At 40.0% G+C, this 20,159-nt stretch overlaps 1 protein-coding gene across 1 annotated transcript in view; it reads left to right on the forward strand.

Annotated features, from left to right (window-relative positions):
* ATAD2B (ATPase family AAA domain containing 2B) overlaps positions 1-20,159 on the forward strand; it is an 823,789-nt gene that overhangs the window by 16,176 nt on the left and 787,454 nt on the right. The window contains exon 2 of the mRNA XM_053711168.1: positions 6,721-6,875. Within this exon, the coding sequence (XP_053567143.1) occupies positions 6,721-6,875 (155 nt within the window). The remainder of the gene's footprint in view (positions 1-6,720; positions 6,876-20,159) is intronic.

A 20,159-nucleotide genomic window follows, 5' to 3' on the forward strand; every position in this document is an offset into this window, starting at 1 on the left:
CATCTAGTGGTCAATCCTAAAATTACATCTTTATCTCTAAATTCTTTAACAATCGATACAAAGAACAAAGTGCATATTAACTCTAAAATTACAAATTAAATACAGAAAGCAGTCTATTATAAAGAATAGTCATCATCATTAAATAATCTCATAGAAAAATAGACCAATCCAGGTCTTTATTCATGCCCTTGGGTTGTAAAGCTCCTAACGTAAAGATCCAAAAAGCCCCTCTCCTTTTTAAGAGATTCTCCCTATTACCACCCCTCCTGGGTCTATGAACCTGCTCAATGATTTGAAACCTAAGTTGTGAAATATGATGTATGGCTTTAATGAAATGTGCAACTGGAGCATCTAAATTACCCCTCCTAATACTTGATTTATGTTCGTTCATTCTTTCCCGTGCCATACGTGTTGTCTCACCCACATGGGCATTTAATGATATAAATAACATATTCACTGTTGCAATAGCAATTTAATGTCAAACTTTCTTCCTGTATGGGGGTGAAAGAACACAGCACCCTTGATCATATTACTGCAGCTAAAGCACCCCAAACATGGGTAACATCCTTAATTCACACTAGTAATATATCTAGTGCCACCAGCTTTAGCTGTCCTAACATCATTCTTCATCAATTTATCCCTAAGAGAGGGAGCTCGTTTAAATGCAGGCATAAAAGTATCCTTGAAGGCCTTAATATCAGGATTACATTCATGCAAAATGTGCCAATGTTTCCTCAAGATATTCAACACTTTCTTACTTTGTCTATTGAATTCTGTGACGAAAGTTATCCTTTCACCAGGTCCCTCATCTTTCTTAACCTTTTTGTTATAAATTAGATATTGTCTGGATCTTCCTTCAACTTTAGCCAAATTGCATTTAATAACCTCATCAGGAGATAACCCCGTTCACTAAATAGATGGCCCATCTCATTGAGTCTTTGATTAGATAAGACTGGATCAGATACTATTTTCTTGACCCTCAGAAACTGACTATAGGGAAGAGAATTAAAAAGCACATGCAGATGCGCACTCATAGCGCAAAAGATTATTACGATCAATAGGTTTTCTATAAATATCCGCTTTCAAAGAACTCTGTTCCCTATAGATACAGGTATCAAGAAATTCAATTCGTTCCTCACTCCAAGTCAATGTAAATTGGATATATCTTGAACAGCTTATTTAGGTCATTAACAAAACTGTGTAGGGTTCCCATGTCGCCCAACCACACGCCTTAAATATCAATATACCGCCATCAGGTGGCTCCATATTGTTGAAATTTTTTTTATCAAAAACAAAATGTTCTTCATACATATTCATGTATATGTTGGCATAGTTGGGGGCGACATTGGAACCCATTGCAGTACCCTGTTTTTGGACAAAAACTTATCTTGGAATAGAAAATAATTACATCTCAAAACAATTTCTAATAATTCCATAAGGAAATCACATTGTGAATTAGAATATTTACCACTTAATTTCAAGACATTGGCTACAGCCCCCATACCACTAGTATGGGTTATGGAGGTATACAAACTAACCACATCCAGGGAATAAAGAATATATTTATCATCCTTCAGTTGCATATTTTCCAATTTAATTAGAAAATCATCAGTATCCCTGATATAAGATTGGGAGGCTATTACAAAAGGTCTTAAAATCTTATCAAGAAATATTGCAATATTAGAGAAGATTGAGTTAGTACTAGCCACAATTGGTCTCCCAGGAGGGCTTTTTTCATTCTTGTGAAACTTTGGCAAGGTATAAAAAATAGGTGTAATATAATAATCAACATAAAGGTACTACAAGGTTCTCATATCAATAAGACCATTCCTCTCTGCCTTTTTAACCACAAATTATATTTCCTTTTTAATTTGAAATACAGGATCTCTGTCTAACCTACCATATACCTCCTCAGCTAGCTGTATAAGAATCTCATTGATATAATACTGTCTATCAAGTATAACAGTGGCTCCTCCCTTATCAGCTTGCCTCAGAATAATGTCTTTCCTATTTCTCAATGACTCAATAGCTGCATAATCAGATTTAGAGAGATTATTAATATTATTATTATGCCTCTTTTTATAATGCCTGTTGGAATCTCGTAGTGCTTCAACATCATGTAAAACAAGCTTAGAAAAAGTTTTTCAATACTGTGATTCTGATTCCCTGGGCTAAAAGTACTCTTATTTTTAAGCCCCAGTGTTTTAATATTTAACATATCTGATGTATCACTCTGAATACACATATCACTGCTTGCAAAAAACACTTAATTTCAATATTCGGAATAAACGATAAAGATCTTGGTATAACATAAAGTAATCACAGTCCTTATCAGGAACAAAAGAGTCCTTTTTCTAGCAGTTGGTACATGTGTGCTGGACTTTTTTTTGATTTTTGTTTCTTCACAGGCCTGCCATTTCTATGGCTGATGATGTTGCTGCTGCATCAACCTTTTGGTTGGATATCTTATCGCCACAGGAAACAGATCCTGATTTTTCTAGCATTGTTAGTTTGCTTCAACATGCTAATTTATTTTTTCTGTGATTCCATTTTTGATATCATCAAAATTGATTTTTAAATCGGTCTTTAGCTATTTTAGCTAGAAGAGCTTTATGGCTCAAATCTTGGCATGCTGACATGGTATCTAGATTACTATCTCTTTCCAAAGTAATTTATTTGGTTCTCAGTTGGATTTGTTTATTTCAACTATCACTGGGGGGAAGGGAGGTTTTTTTTTTTGCCTCGGGAAATAAGATCTAAGGGTAAATCGAAAGTTTCTAATTGTTTTTCGTTCTTTTCAACAGAATAAGAAACAGAAAACCAATCATTTCCCTAAAGACTCTGGTTCCAATTGGAAACCTTCAAGTTGGAATAAATCCAAGCCTTTTAAGATACCAAAGCAAGCCCCCACATCTGCATGAAGATGCAGCCCTCGATCCAGTTCAGCTGGTGGGGGGCAGATTCTGTTCTGAATCAATGTTTTCAGAGTTTTTTCTCTCAAGGGTATCAAATTGGATTCAGAGTAAGACCTCCTGTGAGAAGATTTTTTTTTTTTTTTTTTTTTCATTCCAGTAAATCCGGTGAAAGCTCAGGCTTTTCTGAAGTGTGTTTCAGATCTAGAGCTTTCAGGGGGTAATCATACGAGTTCCGTTTCAGGAACAGGGTCTGGGGTTTTATTCAAATCTATTCATTATCCCGGAGAAGGAAAATTCATTTAGGCCAGTTCTGGATCTGAAGTTTTTGAATTGTTTTGTAAGAGTCCCAACTTTCAAGATGGTGACTATAAGGACTATTCTGCCTTTTTTGTTCAGCAAGGTCATTCTATGTCCACAATAGACTTACAGGATGCATAGCTTCATATTCCGATTCATCCAGACCACTTTCGGATTCTGAGATTCTCGTTTCTAGACGAGCATTACCAATTGGTTGCTCTACCATTTGCCCAGATAGATTCAGTGTCCATGACACTCTTAACTCTTAACAGACAAGAGACGAATGAAATTGGTTTCAGCTTGTCGAAATCTTCAGTCTCAATCATTCCCTTCAGTGGCTATGTGCATGGAAGTTTTAGGTCTCATGGCTGCAGCATCGGACACGATCCCCTTTGCTAGTTTTCATATGAGACCTCTGCAGCTTTGTATGCTGAATCAATGGTGCAGGGATTATACAAGGATATCACAATTGATATACTTAAATCCCAACATTGAACTCTTTGACCTGGTGGTTAGACCATCATTGTTTAATTCAGGGGACCTCTTTTGTTCATACTATCTGGACTGTGATCACAACAGATACAAGTCTTTCAGGTTGGGGAGCTGTCTGGGGATCTCTGACAGCACAAGGAGTTTGGAATTCTCAAGAGGCGAGGTTACCAATCAATATTTGAGAATTCCGTGCTATTTTCAGGGCTCTTCAGTTTTGGCCTCTATTGAAGAGAGAACCGTTCATTTGGTTTTAGACAGACAATATCACAACTGTGGCATATCTCAATCATCAGGGTGGGACTTGCAGTCCCCTAGCTATGAAAGAAGTATCTCGGATACTTTCTTAGGCAGAATCCATCTCTTGTCTAATTTCTGCGGTACATATCCAAGGTGTAGAAAATTGGGAAGCGGATTATCTTAGCCGTCAGACCTTGCATCCGGGGGAGTGGTCTCTCCATCCAGATGTATTTTGTCAGATTGTACAGATGTGGGGTCTTACAGAAATAGATCTGATGGTTTCTCATTTAAACGAGAAACTTCCCAGGTACCTGTCAAGGTCCAGGGATACTCAGGTGGAGATGGTGGATGCTTTAGCAGTTCCTTGGTTTTACCAACCTGCTTATCTTTCCGCCTCTAGTTCTTCTTCCAAGAGTGATCTCCAAGATCGTTATGGAGCAATCGTATGTGTTTCTGATAGTACCAGCGTGGCCTCACAGGTTTTGGTATGTGGATCTTGTCCGGATATCCAGTTGCCAACCTTGGTCACTTCCTTTAAGGCCAGATCTTCTGTCTCAAGGACCTTTTTTCCATCAGGATCTCAAATCGTTTAATTTGAAGGTAGGGAAATTGAACGCTTAGTACTTAGTCGTAGAGGTTTCTCTGACTCAGTGATTAATACTATGCTACAGGCTCGTAAGTCTGTTTCAAGGAAGATTTATTATCGAGTTTGGAAGACCTATATTTCATGGTGTTCTTCTCATAAATTCTCCTGGCATTCTTTTAGAATTCCTAAAATTTTACAGTTTCTTCAGGATAGTTTGGATAAATGTTTGTCTGCAATTACTTTGAAGGGACAAATCTCTGCTCTTTCTTTTTTATTTCATAGAAAGATTGCTAAGCTCCCTGATATTCACTGTTTTGTTCAGGCTTTGGTTCGTATAAAGCCTGTTATTAAATCAATCTCTCCTCCTTGGCTTCTTAATTTGGTTTTGAAGATCTTGCAGGCTCCTCCTTTTGAGCCTATGCATTCTTTGGATATTAAACTACTTTCTTGGAAAGTGTTGTTCCTTTTGGCCACCTCTTCAGCTAGAAGAGTTTCCAAATTGTCTGCTCTCTTGTGAGTCTCCTTTTTCTGATTTTTTTTTTTTTTTTTTTTAATCAGGATAAAGCTGTTTTGCGGACTTTGTTTAAATTTCTTCCTAAGGTTGTGAATTCTAACATTAGTAGGGAAATTATTTTTCCTTCCTTGTGTTCTAATCCCAAGAATACTCTTGAAAGATATTTGCATTCTTTGGATGTTGTAAGAGCTTTGAAATACTATGTCGAAGCTACTAAGGTTTTCAGAAAGACTTCTAGTCTGTTGTTTTTTTCTGGTTCTAGGAAAGGTCAGAAAGCCTCTGCCATTTCTTTGGCATCTTGGTTAAAGCTTTTGATTCACAAGGCTTATTTGGAGGCGGGTCAGTCTCCGCCTCAGAATTACAGCTCATTCTACTAGATCATTCGCCGCTTTTTGGGCTTTAAAGAATGAAGCTTCAGTTGATCAGATTTGCAAAGCAGCAACTTGGTTTTCGTTGCATACATTTACTAAATTTTACCATTTTAATGTATTTGCTTCTGAAGCAGTCTTTGGCAGAAAAGTTCTTCAGGCAGCTGTTTCAGTTTAATTCTTCTGCTAATGGTTTAAGTTTTTTTTCTTTTTTTTTTTTCTTTCAATTTATAAGAAAAACTTATTTTGTGGATTTAATTTTTTCAGCGAAAAATTACTGTTTATTTTATCCCTCCCTTTCTAGTGACTCTTCTGTGGACATCCACATCTTGGGTAGTTCTATCCCATACGTCACTAGCTCATGGACTCTTGCCAACATAATTTATGTAAGAACTTACCTGATACATTCATTTCTTTAATATTGGCAAGAGTCCATGAGGCCCACCCTTTTTATGGTGGTTATTTTTGTATAAAAGCACAATTATATTTCCAGTTCCTCTTTTTGTATGCTTTTTTACTCCTTATTTTATCAACCCACTACTTGGCTATTCGTTAAACTGAATTGTGAGTGTCGTGAGGGGTGTTTTTATAGGCATTTTGAGGTTTGGGAAACTTTGCCCCTCCTGGTAGGATTGTAAATTCCATACGTCACTAGCTCATGGACTATTGCCAATATGAAAGAAATGAATTTATCAGGTAAGTTCTTACATTGTTTGTTCATTTCCTTTCGGCTGAATGAGTGGGGGTTATGGGTAAGGGAAGTGACATTTTAACAGCTTTACTGTGGTGCTCTGTCTCCTCCTGCTGGCCAGGATTGATATTCCCACTAGTAATTGATGATGCCATAGACTCACCATATCCGGAAATAAATACATTCGTCAGATAAGCAAGCATAAATGATGTTTTCCGCTTTTGGCTGCTGAGTAAGCTGCCGAATGCCCATGCCTAGTTTCAACCTAGATATTACATTTATAATCGGGTATAATTGTTTAATTATGCACCTGACTCTATGCCTACAAAATCCCTGACTTGTGTACCTAGAAGAATTGATGCTTTTTTTGAAGGCAAAGGGTGGTCACACAAAATATTTGATTTATATATTTTGTTCAAACTCACTTCGCATTTTGTTAATTGAAAAAATTAAACCATTAACATTTCTATTTTTGAAAGCATTTTTACTTTACAGCATTTTTCCACTCCTGCCTAAAACGTTTGGACAGTAGTGTAGTTTTTTTTATCATTGGGACTTTTATAGTTCCTACCATTTTTAAAGATATTTAGTCTTTTTAATATTTTTATTTATTTTTGCAGAAGGATACCTGCAGTGATGTGTCGTTGAGTGACAGCCACTTATCTCCTCCAGCCAAACGGAATTGTAAGCATGCTGAGCCTGTCTGTAATGAAAGCCAAAAAACACGTACAACCAGCCCGCGAGAGGGTTGGGGCATTTCTACAAGACGATCAAGGTAAAAATCACATTGTACAAAACTAACTATTTCAACTCTTGTTAGAAATGAAGTGTTTCTTAAAGGGATATTTATCTATTTTACATTTTAAAATTGATACACTTTATAAAATATAAATGTGTGTGTAAATATAATTTCTCTTGTAAGGTGTATCCAGTCCACGGATCATCCATTACTTGTGGGATATTCTCCTTCCCAACAGGAAGCTGCAAGAGGATCACCCACAGCAGAGCTGTCTATATAGCTCCTCCTCTAACTGCCACTCCCAGTCATTCTCTTGCAGCTCTCGACAAGAAAGGAAGTAGCTAGAGATGTGGTGTTTTTATTTAGTTTATCTTCAATCAAAAGTTTGTTATTTTCAAATGGTACTGGAGTTGTACTATTTTAGCCTTAGGCAAAAAGTAGAAGAAGAGTCTGCCTGTGGTCTTTGATGATCTTAGCAGGTTGTAACTAAGATCCATTGCTGTTCTCACACATAACTGAAGAGAGAGGTAACTTCAGCTGGGGGAATGGCGTGCAGGGTCTCCTGCTATGAGGTATGTGCAGTTTAAATTTTTCTAGAAAAATGAATATGCTAGAAAATGCTGTTAATACCGGATTTATTTAAGGTAAGCCTGATTACAGTGATTTAATAACTAGTATCATGCTTGCTGTAAAAGGTATTATTCTTAGTACTTTCTCACATTACTGGAAGTGTTTAAACGTTTTTTTATACATATTGGTGATAAAACTTTATTGGGGCCCAGTTTTTTTCCACATGGCTGGCTAGATTTTGCCTAGGGATAGTTTTGTTAGGCCCTTTCACTGTGAATACAGGTTGGGAGGGGCCTATTTTCGCGCCTAAATGTGCATTAGATTTTGCAGCTTGAGACATCCAGTTTCCCTGAAGGAGTCCCCTGAACACTTAGGACCTCTCTAAAGGGTTTTTGTGCCTTTCAAAGTCGTTATATGGGCAGGTAGGTTTGTTGTGACTGTTAAAAATTGTTTTTTTGATCCGGTTTTGAAACTAAGGGGTTAATCATCCATTTGCAAGTGGGTGCAATGCTCTGTTAGTCTTTTATACACACTGTAAAAATTTCGTAAGATTTACTGCTTTTTATCACTGTTTTTCAATTTCTGACAATTTTTTTCTCTTAAAGGCACAGTACCGTTTTTATTTTTTGCTTGTTTACATTTATCAAAGTGTTTTCCAAGCTTGCTGGTCTCATTGCTAGTCTGTTTAAACATGTCTGACATAGAGGAAACTCCTTGTTCATTATGTTTAGAAGCCATTGTGGAACCCCCTCTTAGAATGTGTACCAAATGTACTGATTTTACTTTGTTATAAAGATCATATTCTGTCTTTAAAAGATGTTTCACCAGAGGAAACTGACAAGGGGGAAGTTATGCCGACTAACTCGCCTCACGTGTCAGAACCTTTGACTCCCGCTCAAGGAACTCCCGCTCAAGAGGCGCCAAGTACATCTAGCGCGCCCATGGCGTTTACTTTACAAGACATAGCAGTTATGGATCATACCCTTACAGCGGTATTGTCCAAACTACCAGGGTTACAAGGAAAGCGAGACAGCTCTGGGGCTAGAAAAAATACAGAGCACTCTGACGCTTTAGTAGCTATGTCTGATATCCCCTCACAATATGCAGAAGCTGAGGCAGGAGAGCTTCTTTCTGTGGGTGATTTTTCTTCGGGGAAGATCCTTCAACCTGATTCTGATATGTCAACATTTAAATTTTAGCTTGAACACCTCCGCGTGTTGCTCAGGGAGGTTTTAGCTACTCTGGATGACTGTGACACCATTATAGTGTCAGAGAAATTGTGTAGATTGGATAAATACTATGCAGTACCTGTTTACACTGATGTTTTTCCAATACCTAAAAGGTTTTCAGAAATTATTTCTAAGGAATGGGATAGATCAGGCGTACCGTTCTCTCCCCCTCCTATTTTTAAGAAAATGTTTCCAATAGATGCCGCTACACGGGACTTATGGCAAATGGTCCCTAAGGTGGAGGGAGCAGTTTCTACCCTAGCTAAGTGTACAACTATCCCCGTCGAGGACAGTTGTGCTTTCCTAGATCCAATGGATAAAAAGTTAGAGGGTTACCTTAAGAAAATGTTTATTCAACAAGGTTTTATTCTCCAGCCTCTTGCATGCATTGCCCTGGTCACTGCTGCTGCGGCCTTCTGGTTTGAGTCTCTGGAAGAGGCCTTACAGGTAGAAACTCCATTGGATGATATACTTGACAAGCTTAAAGCGCTTAAGCTAGCCAATTCATTTGTTTCTGACGCCGTTGTTCATTTAACTAAACTAACGGCTAAGAACTCAGGTTTTGCTATTCAGGCGTGTAGGGCGCTATGGCTTAAATCCTGGTCAGCTGACGTTACATCAAAGTCTAAGCTTCTCAACATTCCCTTCAAGGGGCAGACCCTATTCGGGCCTGGACTGAAGGAGATCATTTCTGATATTACTGGAGGAAAAGGTCATGCCCTTCCTCAGGATAGGTCTAACAAATTAAGGACCAAACAAACTAATTTTTGTGCCTTTCGAAACTTTAAGACGAGCGCAGCATCATCTTCCTCTAATACAAAACAAGAGGGAAATTTTGCCCAGTTCAAGCCGGTCTGGAGACCTAACCAGGCTTGGAACAAAGGTAAACAGGCCAAGAAGCCTGCTGCTGCCTCTAAGACAGCATGAAAGATTGGCCCCCGAACCGGTAACGGATCTAGTAGAGGGCAGACTTTCTCTCTCCTGGGCGTTGGAAATTGTGTCCCAGGGATATCTTCTGGACTTCAAAGCTTCTTCCCCAAAAGGAAGATTTCACCTTTCACAATTATCTGCAGACCAGATAAAGAGACTGGTTGTGTTCAAGACCTCCTAGTTATGGGAGTGATCCACCCAGTTCCAAAGGAGGAACAGGGGCAAGGATTCTATTCAAATCTATTTGTGGTTCCCAAGAAAGAGGGAACCTTCAGACCAATCTTAGATCTCAAGATCCTAAACAAATTTCTCAGGGTCCCATCTTTCAAGATGGAGACTATTCGAACCATCCTACCTATGATCCAGGAGGGTCAATACATGACTACCGTGGACTTAAAGGATGCTTATCTTCACATTCCGATACACAAAGATCATCATCGGTTTCTCAGGTTTGCCTTCCTAGACAGGCATTACCAGTTTGTGGCTCTTCCCTTTGGGTTAGCTATGGCACCAAGAATCTTTACGAAGGTTCTGGGGTCACTTTTGGCGGTTCTAAGGCCGCGGGGCATAGCAGTAGCCCCTTACTTAGACGACATTCTGATACAGGCGTCTAATTTCCAAATTGCCAAGTCCCATACGGACATTGTTCTGGCATTCCTGAGGTCTCATGGGTGGTAAGTGAACGAAAAGAAGAGTTCTCTATCCCCTCTCACAAGAGTTTCCTTCCTGGGAACTCTGATAGATTCTGTAGAAATGAGGATTTACCTGACAGAGGCCAGGTTGTCAAAACTTCTAAATTCCTGCCGTGTTCTTTATTCTACTTCTCGCCCTTCGGTGGCTCAGTGTATGGAAGTAATCGACTTAATGGTAGCGGCAATGGACATAGTGCCGTTTGCCCGCCTACATCTCAGACCGCTGCAACTCTGCATGCTCAGTCAGTGGAATGGGGATTACACAGATTTGTCCCCTCTACTAAATCTGGATCAAGAGACCAGGGATTCTCTTCTCTGGTGGCTATCTCGAGTCCATCTTTCCAAAGGTATGACCTTCCGCAGGCCAGATTGGACAATAGTAACAACAGATGCCAGCCTTCTGGGCTGGGGGGCAGTCTGGAACTCTCTGAAGGCTCAGGGGTCATGGACTCAGGAGGAGGCTCTCCTTCCGATAAACATTCTGGAACTAAGAGCGATATTCAATGCTCTTCAGGCTTGGCCTCAGCTAGCTGCAGTGAGGTTCATCAGATTTTAGTCGGACAACATCACGACTGTAGCTTACATCAACCATCAAGGGGGAACAAGGAGTTCCCTAGCGATGTTGGAGGTTTCAAAGATAATTCGTTGGGCAGAGATTCACTCTTGCCACCTATCAGCTATCCATATCCCAGGAGTAGAGAACTGGGAGGCGGATTTTCTAAGTTGACAGACTTTTCATCCGGGGGAGTGAGAGCTCCATCCGGAGGTGTTTGCACGTTGAATCAACGTTGGGGCAAACCAGAACTGGATCTCATGGCGTCTCGCCAGAACGCCAAGCTTCCTTGTTACGGATCTAGGTCCAGGGATCCCAAGGCAGCGTTGATAGATGCTCTAGCAGCGCCTTGGACCTTCAACCTGGCTTATGTGTTTCCACCGTTTCCTCTGCTCCCTCGTCTGATTGCCAAGGTCAAGCAGGAGAGATCATCAGTGATTTTGATAGCACCTGCGTGGCCACGCAGGACTTGGTATGCAGATCTGGTGGACATGTCATCCTTTCCACCATGGACTCTGCCTCTGAGACAGGACCTTTTACTTCAGGGTCTTTTCAACCATCCAAATGTATTTTCTCTGCGGCTGACTGCTTGGAGATTGAACGCTTGATTTTATCAAAGCGTGGTTTCTCAGTCGGTCATTGATACCTTAATACAGACGCAAAAGCCTGTCACCAGGAAAATCTATCATAAGATATGGTGTAAATATCTTCATTGGTGTGAATCCAAGGGTTAGTCATGGAGTAAGGTCAGGATTCCTAGGATATTATCTTTTCTCCAAGATGGATTGGAGAAGGGTTTGTCAGCAAGTTCCTTAAAGGGACAGATTTCTGCTCGGTCTATTCTTTTGCACAAACGTCTGGCTGAGGTTCCAGACGTGCAGGCGTTTTGTCAGGCTTTAGTCAGAATTAAGCCTGTGTTTAAACCTGTTGCTCTGCCTTGGAGTTTAAATTTAGTTCTTAAGGTTCTTCAAGGGGTTCCGTTTGAACCTTTGCATTCCATAGATATTAAGCTCTTATCTTGGAAAGTTTTGTTTTTAGTAGCTATCTCTTCGGCTCGAAGAGTTTCAGAGTTATCTGCTTTACAATGTGATTCTCCTTATCTCATTTTTCATTCCGATAAGGTAGTGTTACGTACCAAACCTGGTTTTCTACCTAAGGTGGTATCTAATAAAAATATCAATCAGGAGATTGTTGTACCGTCACTGTGTCCTAATCCTTCTTCAAAGAAGGAACGTCTTTTACACAATCTTGACGTGGTTCGTGCTTGAAAATCTTTAGTAGCTTGTAAATAAAACTTTAGTCAAACATCTGCATTGTTTGTTGTCTACTCTGGATAGAGGAGAGGCCAAAAGGCTTCGGCAACTTCTCTTTCTTTTTGGCTAAGGAGTATAATACGCTTAGCTTATGAGACTGCTGGCCAGCAGCCTCCTGAAAGGATTACAGCTCATTCTACTAGAGCGGTAGCTTCCACATGGGCTTTTAAGAATGAGGCTTCTGTTGAACAGATTTGTAAGGCAGCGACTTGGTCTTCGCTTCATACTTTTTCAAAATTCTATAAATTTGATACGTTTGCTTCTTCGGAGGCTATTTTTGGGAGGGAGGTTTTGCAGATAGTGTGGTGCCTTCCGTTTAAGCACCTGCCTTGTCCCTCCCTTCATCCGTGTCCTATAGCTTTGGTATTGGTATCCCACAAGTAATGGATGATCCGTGGACTGGATACACCTTACAAGAGAAAACAAAATTTATGCTTACCTGATAAATTTATTTCTCTTGTGGTGTATCCAGTCCACGGCCCACCCTGTCATTTTAAGGCAGGTGTGTTTTATTTTTAAACTACAGTCACCACTGCACCCTATGGTTTCTCCTTTCTCTTGCTTGTCTTCGGTCGAATGACTGGTAGTGGCAGTTAGAGGAGGAGCTATATAGACAGCTCTGATGTGGGTGATCCTCTTGCAGCTTCCTGTTGGGAAGAATATCCCACAAGTAATGGATGATCCGTGGACTGGATACACCCCCAAGTCAGAACATGCTGCGATCTGTGATGTCGTTATAGAAAATGCAGCATGCCTGCAGGAAGAGTTGGTGCTTTTGCTCTGCAGCCCTGCTTCAGATCAGTCTTTTTTTTTGTTCTAACAGTGCTGTGCTCTGGCTGAACTATATAAGTTTTCCTTAACCCCTTAATGACCGAGGACGTGCAGGGTACGTCCTCAAAAAAAGGCAGTTAACGCCTGAGGACGTACCCTGCACGTCCTCAGTGTGGAAAGCAGCTGGAAGCGATCCTGCTCGCTTCCAGCTGCTTTCCGGTTATTGCAGTGATGCCTCAATATGGAGGCATCTTGCAATAACAGTGTATGGCCATCCGATGCAGAGAGAGCCACTCTGTGGCCCTCTCTGCACCGGAGATCGGTGGCTTCCTTCGTTGGTGGGTGGGAGCAAGACCGGGAGGCGAGTGGCGGCCATCGATAGCCCTGGAGATGTGCAGGGGGGCGGGATCGTGGGCGGGGAAGTCCGGGGGGGCGCGCGCACGATAGGGAGGGGGTGGGCGCGTGCACGGGGAGGGAGCGGGTGGGAACGCTGCACTACAGAAAATAAGATTGGTAATAGGATAGGTAATCAGATTTATACCGATATTAAAATAAAATAAAAAAAGCTAAATCAGGGGGTGTTGGGTTGGAATGTGGGAGGGAAGCTACACTACAGAAAAAAAACTGTGGAAAAAAAAAACAGAAAACATTTTTTCTGCAAACTGGGTACTGGCAGATAGCTGCCAGTACCCAAGATGGCCCCCAAAAAGTCAGAGGGGGACGGTTAGAGAGGTGTTTGGGGGGGATCAGGGAGGTTGGGGGATAAGGGGGATACTACACAGCAGCATATGTAAATATGCTATACAATTTAAAAAAACAACAACAAAGATTCCCTTTATTTTTGTACTGGCAGACTTTCTGCCAGTACTTAAGATGGCGGGGACAATTGTGGGGTGGGGGAGGGAAGGGAGCTGTTTGGGAGGGATCAGGGGGTGTGATGTGTCAGATGGGAGGCCGATCTCTACACTAAAGCTAAAATTAACCCTGCAAGCTCCCTACAAGCTACCTAATTAACCCCTTCACTGCTAGATATAATACACGTGTGGTGCGCAGCGGCATTTAGCGGCCTTCTAATTACCAAAAAGCAATGCCAAAGACATATATGTCTGCTATTTCTGAACAAAGGGGATCCCAGAGAAGCATTTACAGCCATTTGTGCCATAATTGCACAAGCTGCTTGTAAATGATTTCAGTGAGAAACCTAAAATTTTGAAAAATATTAAGTTTTTTTAATTTGATCGCATCTGGCGGTGAAATGGTGGCATGAAATATACCAAAATGGGCCTAGATCAATACTTTGGGTTGTCTACTACACTACATTAAAGCTAAAATTAACCCTAGAAGCTCCCTACATGCTCGCTAATTAACCCCTTCACTGCTGGGCATAATACACGTGTGGTGCGCAGTGGCATTTAGCGCCCTTCTAATTACCAAAAAGCAACAACAAAAGCCATACATGTCTGCTATTTCTGAACAAAGGGGATCCCAGAGAAGAATTTACAACCATTTATGCCATAATTGCACAAGTTGTTTGTAAATAATTTCAGTGAGAAACCTAAAGTTTGTTAACAAAATTGTGAAAAAGTGAACATTTTTTTTTATTTGATCGCATCTGGCAGTGAAATGGTGGCATGAAATATACCAAAATGGGCCTACATCAATACTTTGGGATGTCTTCTAAAAAAAAATATATACATGTCAAGGGATATTCAGGGATTCCTGAAAGATATCAGTGTTCTAATGTAACTAGCGCTAATTTTGAAAAAAAGGGATTTGGAAATAGCAAACTGCTACTTGTATTTATGGCCCTATAACTTGCAAAAAAAGCAAAGAACATGTAAACATTGGGTATTTCTTAACTCAGGACAAAATTTAGAAACTATTTAGCATGGGTGTTTTTTGGTGGTTGTAGATGTGTAACAGATTTTGGGGGTCAAAGTTAGAAAAAGTGTGTTTTTTTCCATTTTTTTTCTCATATTATATAATTTTTTTTATAGTTAATTATAAGATATGATGAAAATAATGGTATCTTTAGAAAGTCCACTTAATGGCGAGAAAAAGGTATATAATATGTGTGGGTACAGTAAATGAGTAAGAGGAGAATTACAGCTAAACACAAACACTGCAGAAATGTAAAAATAGCCTTGGTCCCAAACGGACAGAAAATGGAAAAGTGCTGCGGTCATTAAGGGGTTAAAGGGATACTAAACCCAGTTTTTTCTCCTTTATTGATTCAAATAGAGTATGTAATTTTAAGCAACTTTCTGCCTATTTTTGGTTCAGCACCTGGGTTGTGCTTGCTTGATTGCTGGCTAAATGTAGGCACCAATAAGCAAGTGCTATCCATGGTGCTGAAACTGAAAGGGGCCTGTTCCTAGGCTTTACATTTCTGCTTTTCAAATAAAGCAAGAGTACAAAGAAAAAATAGGAATAAATTAGAAAGTTGCTTAAAAGTGCATGTTTTATCTGAATCCTGAAAAAATGGTTTTAGTATCCTTTTAAAGGGAAATTAAACCCACATTTCTCTTATGATTTAGATTAAACATGCATTTTAATCAACTTTGTAAATTTCAGTTTTGCCACAATGAAGAGCTGTTTGAAGAGAAGTCAAATATGGAGTAGCTCTTCAAAGCAGCAGTGCATTATTTGGTTCTCAGGGATTTTTTCAACCTTGCCCCTTAGTCTTTACTGGTCTGTAAAATTGTGACTCCTGAATATAAGATTATTTTTTTTTTGTGAGCAATTACTTTATTATCCTGCAATTGTGCTGGTGCTTTAGTGCAACTGCTTAATTAATTAAAGTGAATTAATTTTCAAAATGACCTGCAGAAACATTTTCACTAAAAAAAAAAGAAAAAAAATCTCATTGCAGGAATTGGGATTTTTTTTTTTTAAATGTTGTGGGGGAAAATAAAACCATTAATGTTGATAGCAATCAGTCCAACCCACATTAATTACAGCTGTACCAATCATTATGAAATTGGAAGTGCTGATGGATTTTTTTTTTTATTTTTTTTTAAGAATATGTTTTTGAGATTTGGAAAGTTATACAAAGTGCAAAAATAGATGTGAAGACATGTCAAAAATAACAGATGTATTTATAAAGAAAGCTAGCCGGTCTAGAATATTTATCACAATATTTTCAATGTGCAAACATGGCTGCCATCTAGTGCTCGTAAGTGTATAACACTGTTAACATCATTCCTCTAAAACTGCTGCCATATAGTGCTCCAGACACATGCATGTTAAAGGCCCACTTAATGCAGTAGAATTGCATATTTAACAAGTGCGTGAACTTTTGTAAAAATGCTCAATATCTTTATATTCCTTTTTTCTACCTCTTATCTCTATAACAATCTTCTTTATTCAATTACTCCTTCCCCCTCACCACATGCACTGTTCATTAGCCCATCTCTCTTAAACTCGCCTTAGTTTTGTACTCATGAACTTTATCTATTCCTAAACACTCTCTCTCCCCGCTGCATCTCATCTCAAAAACAGTCTTATTACTGCAAATCTGTATCTTCTCTCGTGTCGCTCTCCCTCTTGCTTATACTAGCTGCTGGGGACATCTCCCCTAATCCTGGTCCCCAACAACTTCCTAGCTGTGCACATCCATGTGTACCGTTCCATAGAATCAGAAAACAAAACTCTGGTAACCTTACATTCCTACACTACCAGTTCACTTGTGCACTCTGGAACTCTCGCTCTTTTTGCAACAAGCTCACTTCTATATATGACCTCTTTATCTCCCGCTCCCTCAACCTTCTGGCTCTAACAGAAACCTGGCTCTCTCCCCTAGACACAGCATCCACTACTGCTCTGTCACATGGGGTCTCCACTTCAGCCACACTCATAGGACTGGTGATAGACAAGGAGATGGTGTAGGTATTTTACTTTCCTCTCGTTGCACCTTCCAGCAAATACATCCCATCTCTTCTCTCACATTTTCCTCATTCGAAACCCACATGATTTGCTTATTCTCTCCCCTCTCTATACGTGTTGCAGTTATATACCGACTCCCTGGCTCCTCAACTCAATTTCTAGATTACTTGACTGCCTGGCTACCTTTATTTCCTTTCCTTGACACCCCTGACCTCATTCTTGGCGACTTCAACATCTATCTTGACAATCCCACTGCCTCCTCTGCAAAACAACTTCTGCAACTCACTTCCACTTTCGGTTTGTCACAATGGACTGACTCTCCCACTCACAAAGATGGTCACTCCCTTGACCTGCACTTTAGCTATCGATGCACTATTGCAAACTTCACAAACTCTCCTTTTCCTCTTTCTGACCACCATCTCCTCACTTGCCAAAGTAGATGATGTATACAGTACAATTGACAGTGCAAGGAGTTAACTGCAAATCCCCTAATATAATCCAAATATACACAGGTCACACAGTATGGTAAAAAATAAAATCTTTATTAAAGACCCATGTTAAAATAGCCATTTTAACATGGGTCTTTAATAAAGATTTTATTTTTTACCATACTGGGCTGGTGAACTGTGCATATTTGGATCTCCTCACTTGGAACATCTCATCCTTCCCTACAACTCTTCCTCTTTCTACTCCTCACATCAAACTTTACAGAAGCATTATGTTAAAGAAGCATTATGTCATTAGATCAACAATAGCTTGCTAATTCCCTCGAACCTCTCAACTCAACCATCTCCTCCTCCTGCCCTGACCAATCTATCTGCCACTATAATTCCACCCTTACATCGGTCCTTGACAATCTGGTCCCTCTTACCATTGCTTGGAAATCACACACTCATCCTCAGCCCTGGCATACTCCTCTGACACGGTACCTATGCAGATGTTCCCGTACTGCTGAGCGGCACTGGAGAAAAATCTCGGAGTTTGGCTGATTTCTTTAATTACCAGTTCATTTTGAACTCCTACTATTCTGCCCTTAATCTATATAAGCAACATTGCTTCTCTACTCTTATCTCTACTCTTTCTTCAAATCCAAAACGTCTGTTCTCCACTTTCAATACTCTTCTCTGCCCACCCCCTAATACAACTTCTGTCATCTCAAGACTTTGCCAGCCACTTCAATAACAAAATCGACTCCATCAGAAATGAAATCCGCTCTCAACATATTTCTATTCTCTCACCCCCTCAAACGCTCGCAATCAACCACATCCCACATAGCCATAAATTTAGCTCTTTCTCCCCTGTTACTGAGGAAGACATTTCGGCACTTATACTGCGCTCTCACCTCACCACCTGTCCCCTTGACCCTATCCCCTCACAGCTGCTCCCCTCCCTCTCCTACCCTAACCCCAATACTCACACACATTTTCTTCTGTTAAGTGTGATCAGTCCACGGGTCATCATTACTTGTGGGATATTAACTGCTCCCCTACAGGAAGTGCAAGAGGATTCACCCAGCAGAGTTGCTATATAGCTCCTCCCCTCTACGTCACCTCCAGTCATTCTCTTGCACCCAACGACTAGATAGGATGTGTGAGAGGACTATGGTGATATATTTAGTTTTTATATCTTCAATCAAAAGTTTGTTATTTTATAATAGCACCGGAGTGTGTTATTCCTTCTCTGGTAGAATTTGAAGAAGAATCTACCTGAGTTTTTCTATGATTTTAGCCGGAGTAGTTAAGATCATATTGCTGTTTCTCGGCCATCTGAGGAGTGAGGTAAACTTCAGATCAGGGGACAGCAGGCAGATTAATCTGCAAAGAGGTATGTAGCAGTTTATTATTTTCTGACACGGAATTGATGAGAAATTCCTGCCATACCGTTATAATGTAAACTCAGCCTTGAATGCAGTAGATGTAGCTGATATCAGGCTGTCATGTATGTATATTTTACACTTCAGTTTTCTGGGAAATGGTACTTCTCTGGCTTTTAAACTGTATACATAGACTTAACCTATTTTGCAGGGACTTGCAATAGGTTTTAAATGACAATTATTGAGGTAAAATGTTTTTTTACTGGCATGTAAAAACGTTTTTTTCTCTGAGGTACTGGGTGAAAAAATGTTTTGGGCACTTTTTTTCCACTTGGCAATAGTTTTGATTTAAATTAGAGCAGTTCACTGATCTCTCTCACTGTTATGTGTGTGGGGGAGGGGCCATTTTGGTGCTTTCACTATGCATCAGAAAAACTCAGTCAGAGGTTCATTTTCTTCCTGCATGATCCGGTTCATCTCTACAGAGTTCAGGGATCTCAAGAGTCTTTTTTGAGGGAAGTAATCATACAGCAGAGCTGTGCTGATTGTATTGACTGTGATATAAAAAACGTTTATTTGTGTATTTTTTTTCTGCTGCCTGGGTTAGTTATCATTTGCTGAGGGGAACAATCCTTTGCTAAAACTGTATATTCTGACAAAGATTGATGCTATAACTTAATTATTTTATCTGTTATAATATTTTTCTGTGCTTCTTAAAGGCACAGTTCGTTTTCATATTATTTGTAAATTACTTTGAAAAGTATTTCCAAGTTGCTGTTTATTTGCTAGTGTGTTAAACATGTCTGATTCAGAGGAATATCTCTGTGCTATATGTGTTAATGCCAAAGTGGAGCCCAATAGAAATTTATGTACTAAATGTATTGATGCTACTTAAAAAATAGTCAATCTGTACAAATTGAACATATTTCACCAAACAACGAGGGGAGAGTTATGCCGACTAACTCGCCTCACGTGTCAGTACCTGCATCTCCCGCTCAGGAGGTGCGTGATATTGTAGCGCCGAGTGCATCTGGGCGGCCATTACAAATCACATTACAAGATATGGCTACTGTTATGACTGAAGTTTTGGCTAAACTACCAGAACTAAGAGGTAAACGTGATCACTCTGGGATGAGAACAGAGTGCGCTGATAATGCAAGGGCCATGTCTGATACTGCGTCACAGTTTGCAGAACATGAAGACGGAGAGCTTCATTCTGTGGGTGACGGTTCTGATCCAAATAAACTGGACTCAGACATTTCAAATTTTAAATTTAAGCTTGAGAACCTCCGTGTGTTACTAGGGGAGGTATTAGCGGCTCTGAATGATTGTAACACAGTTGCAATCCCAGAAAAAATGTGTAGGTTGGATAAATATTTTGCGGTACCGACGAGTACTGACGTTTTTCCTATACCTAAGAGACTTACTGACATTGTTACTAAGGAGTGGGATAGACCCAGTGTGCCTTTCTCACCCCCTCCTATATTCAGAAAAATGTTTCCAATAGACGCCGCCACACGGGACTTATGGCAAATGGTCCCTAAGGTGGAGGGAGCAGTTTCTA

Source organism: Bombina bombina, chromosome 4 (genome assembly GCF_027579735.1).
Source record: "Bombina bombina isolate aBomBom1 chromosome 4, aBomBom1.pri, whole genome shotgun sequence".
NCBI lineage: Eukaryota > Metazoa > Chordata > Amphibia > Anura > Bombinatoridae > Bombina > Bombina bombina.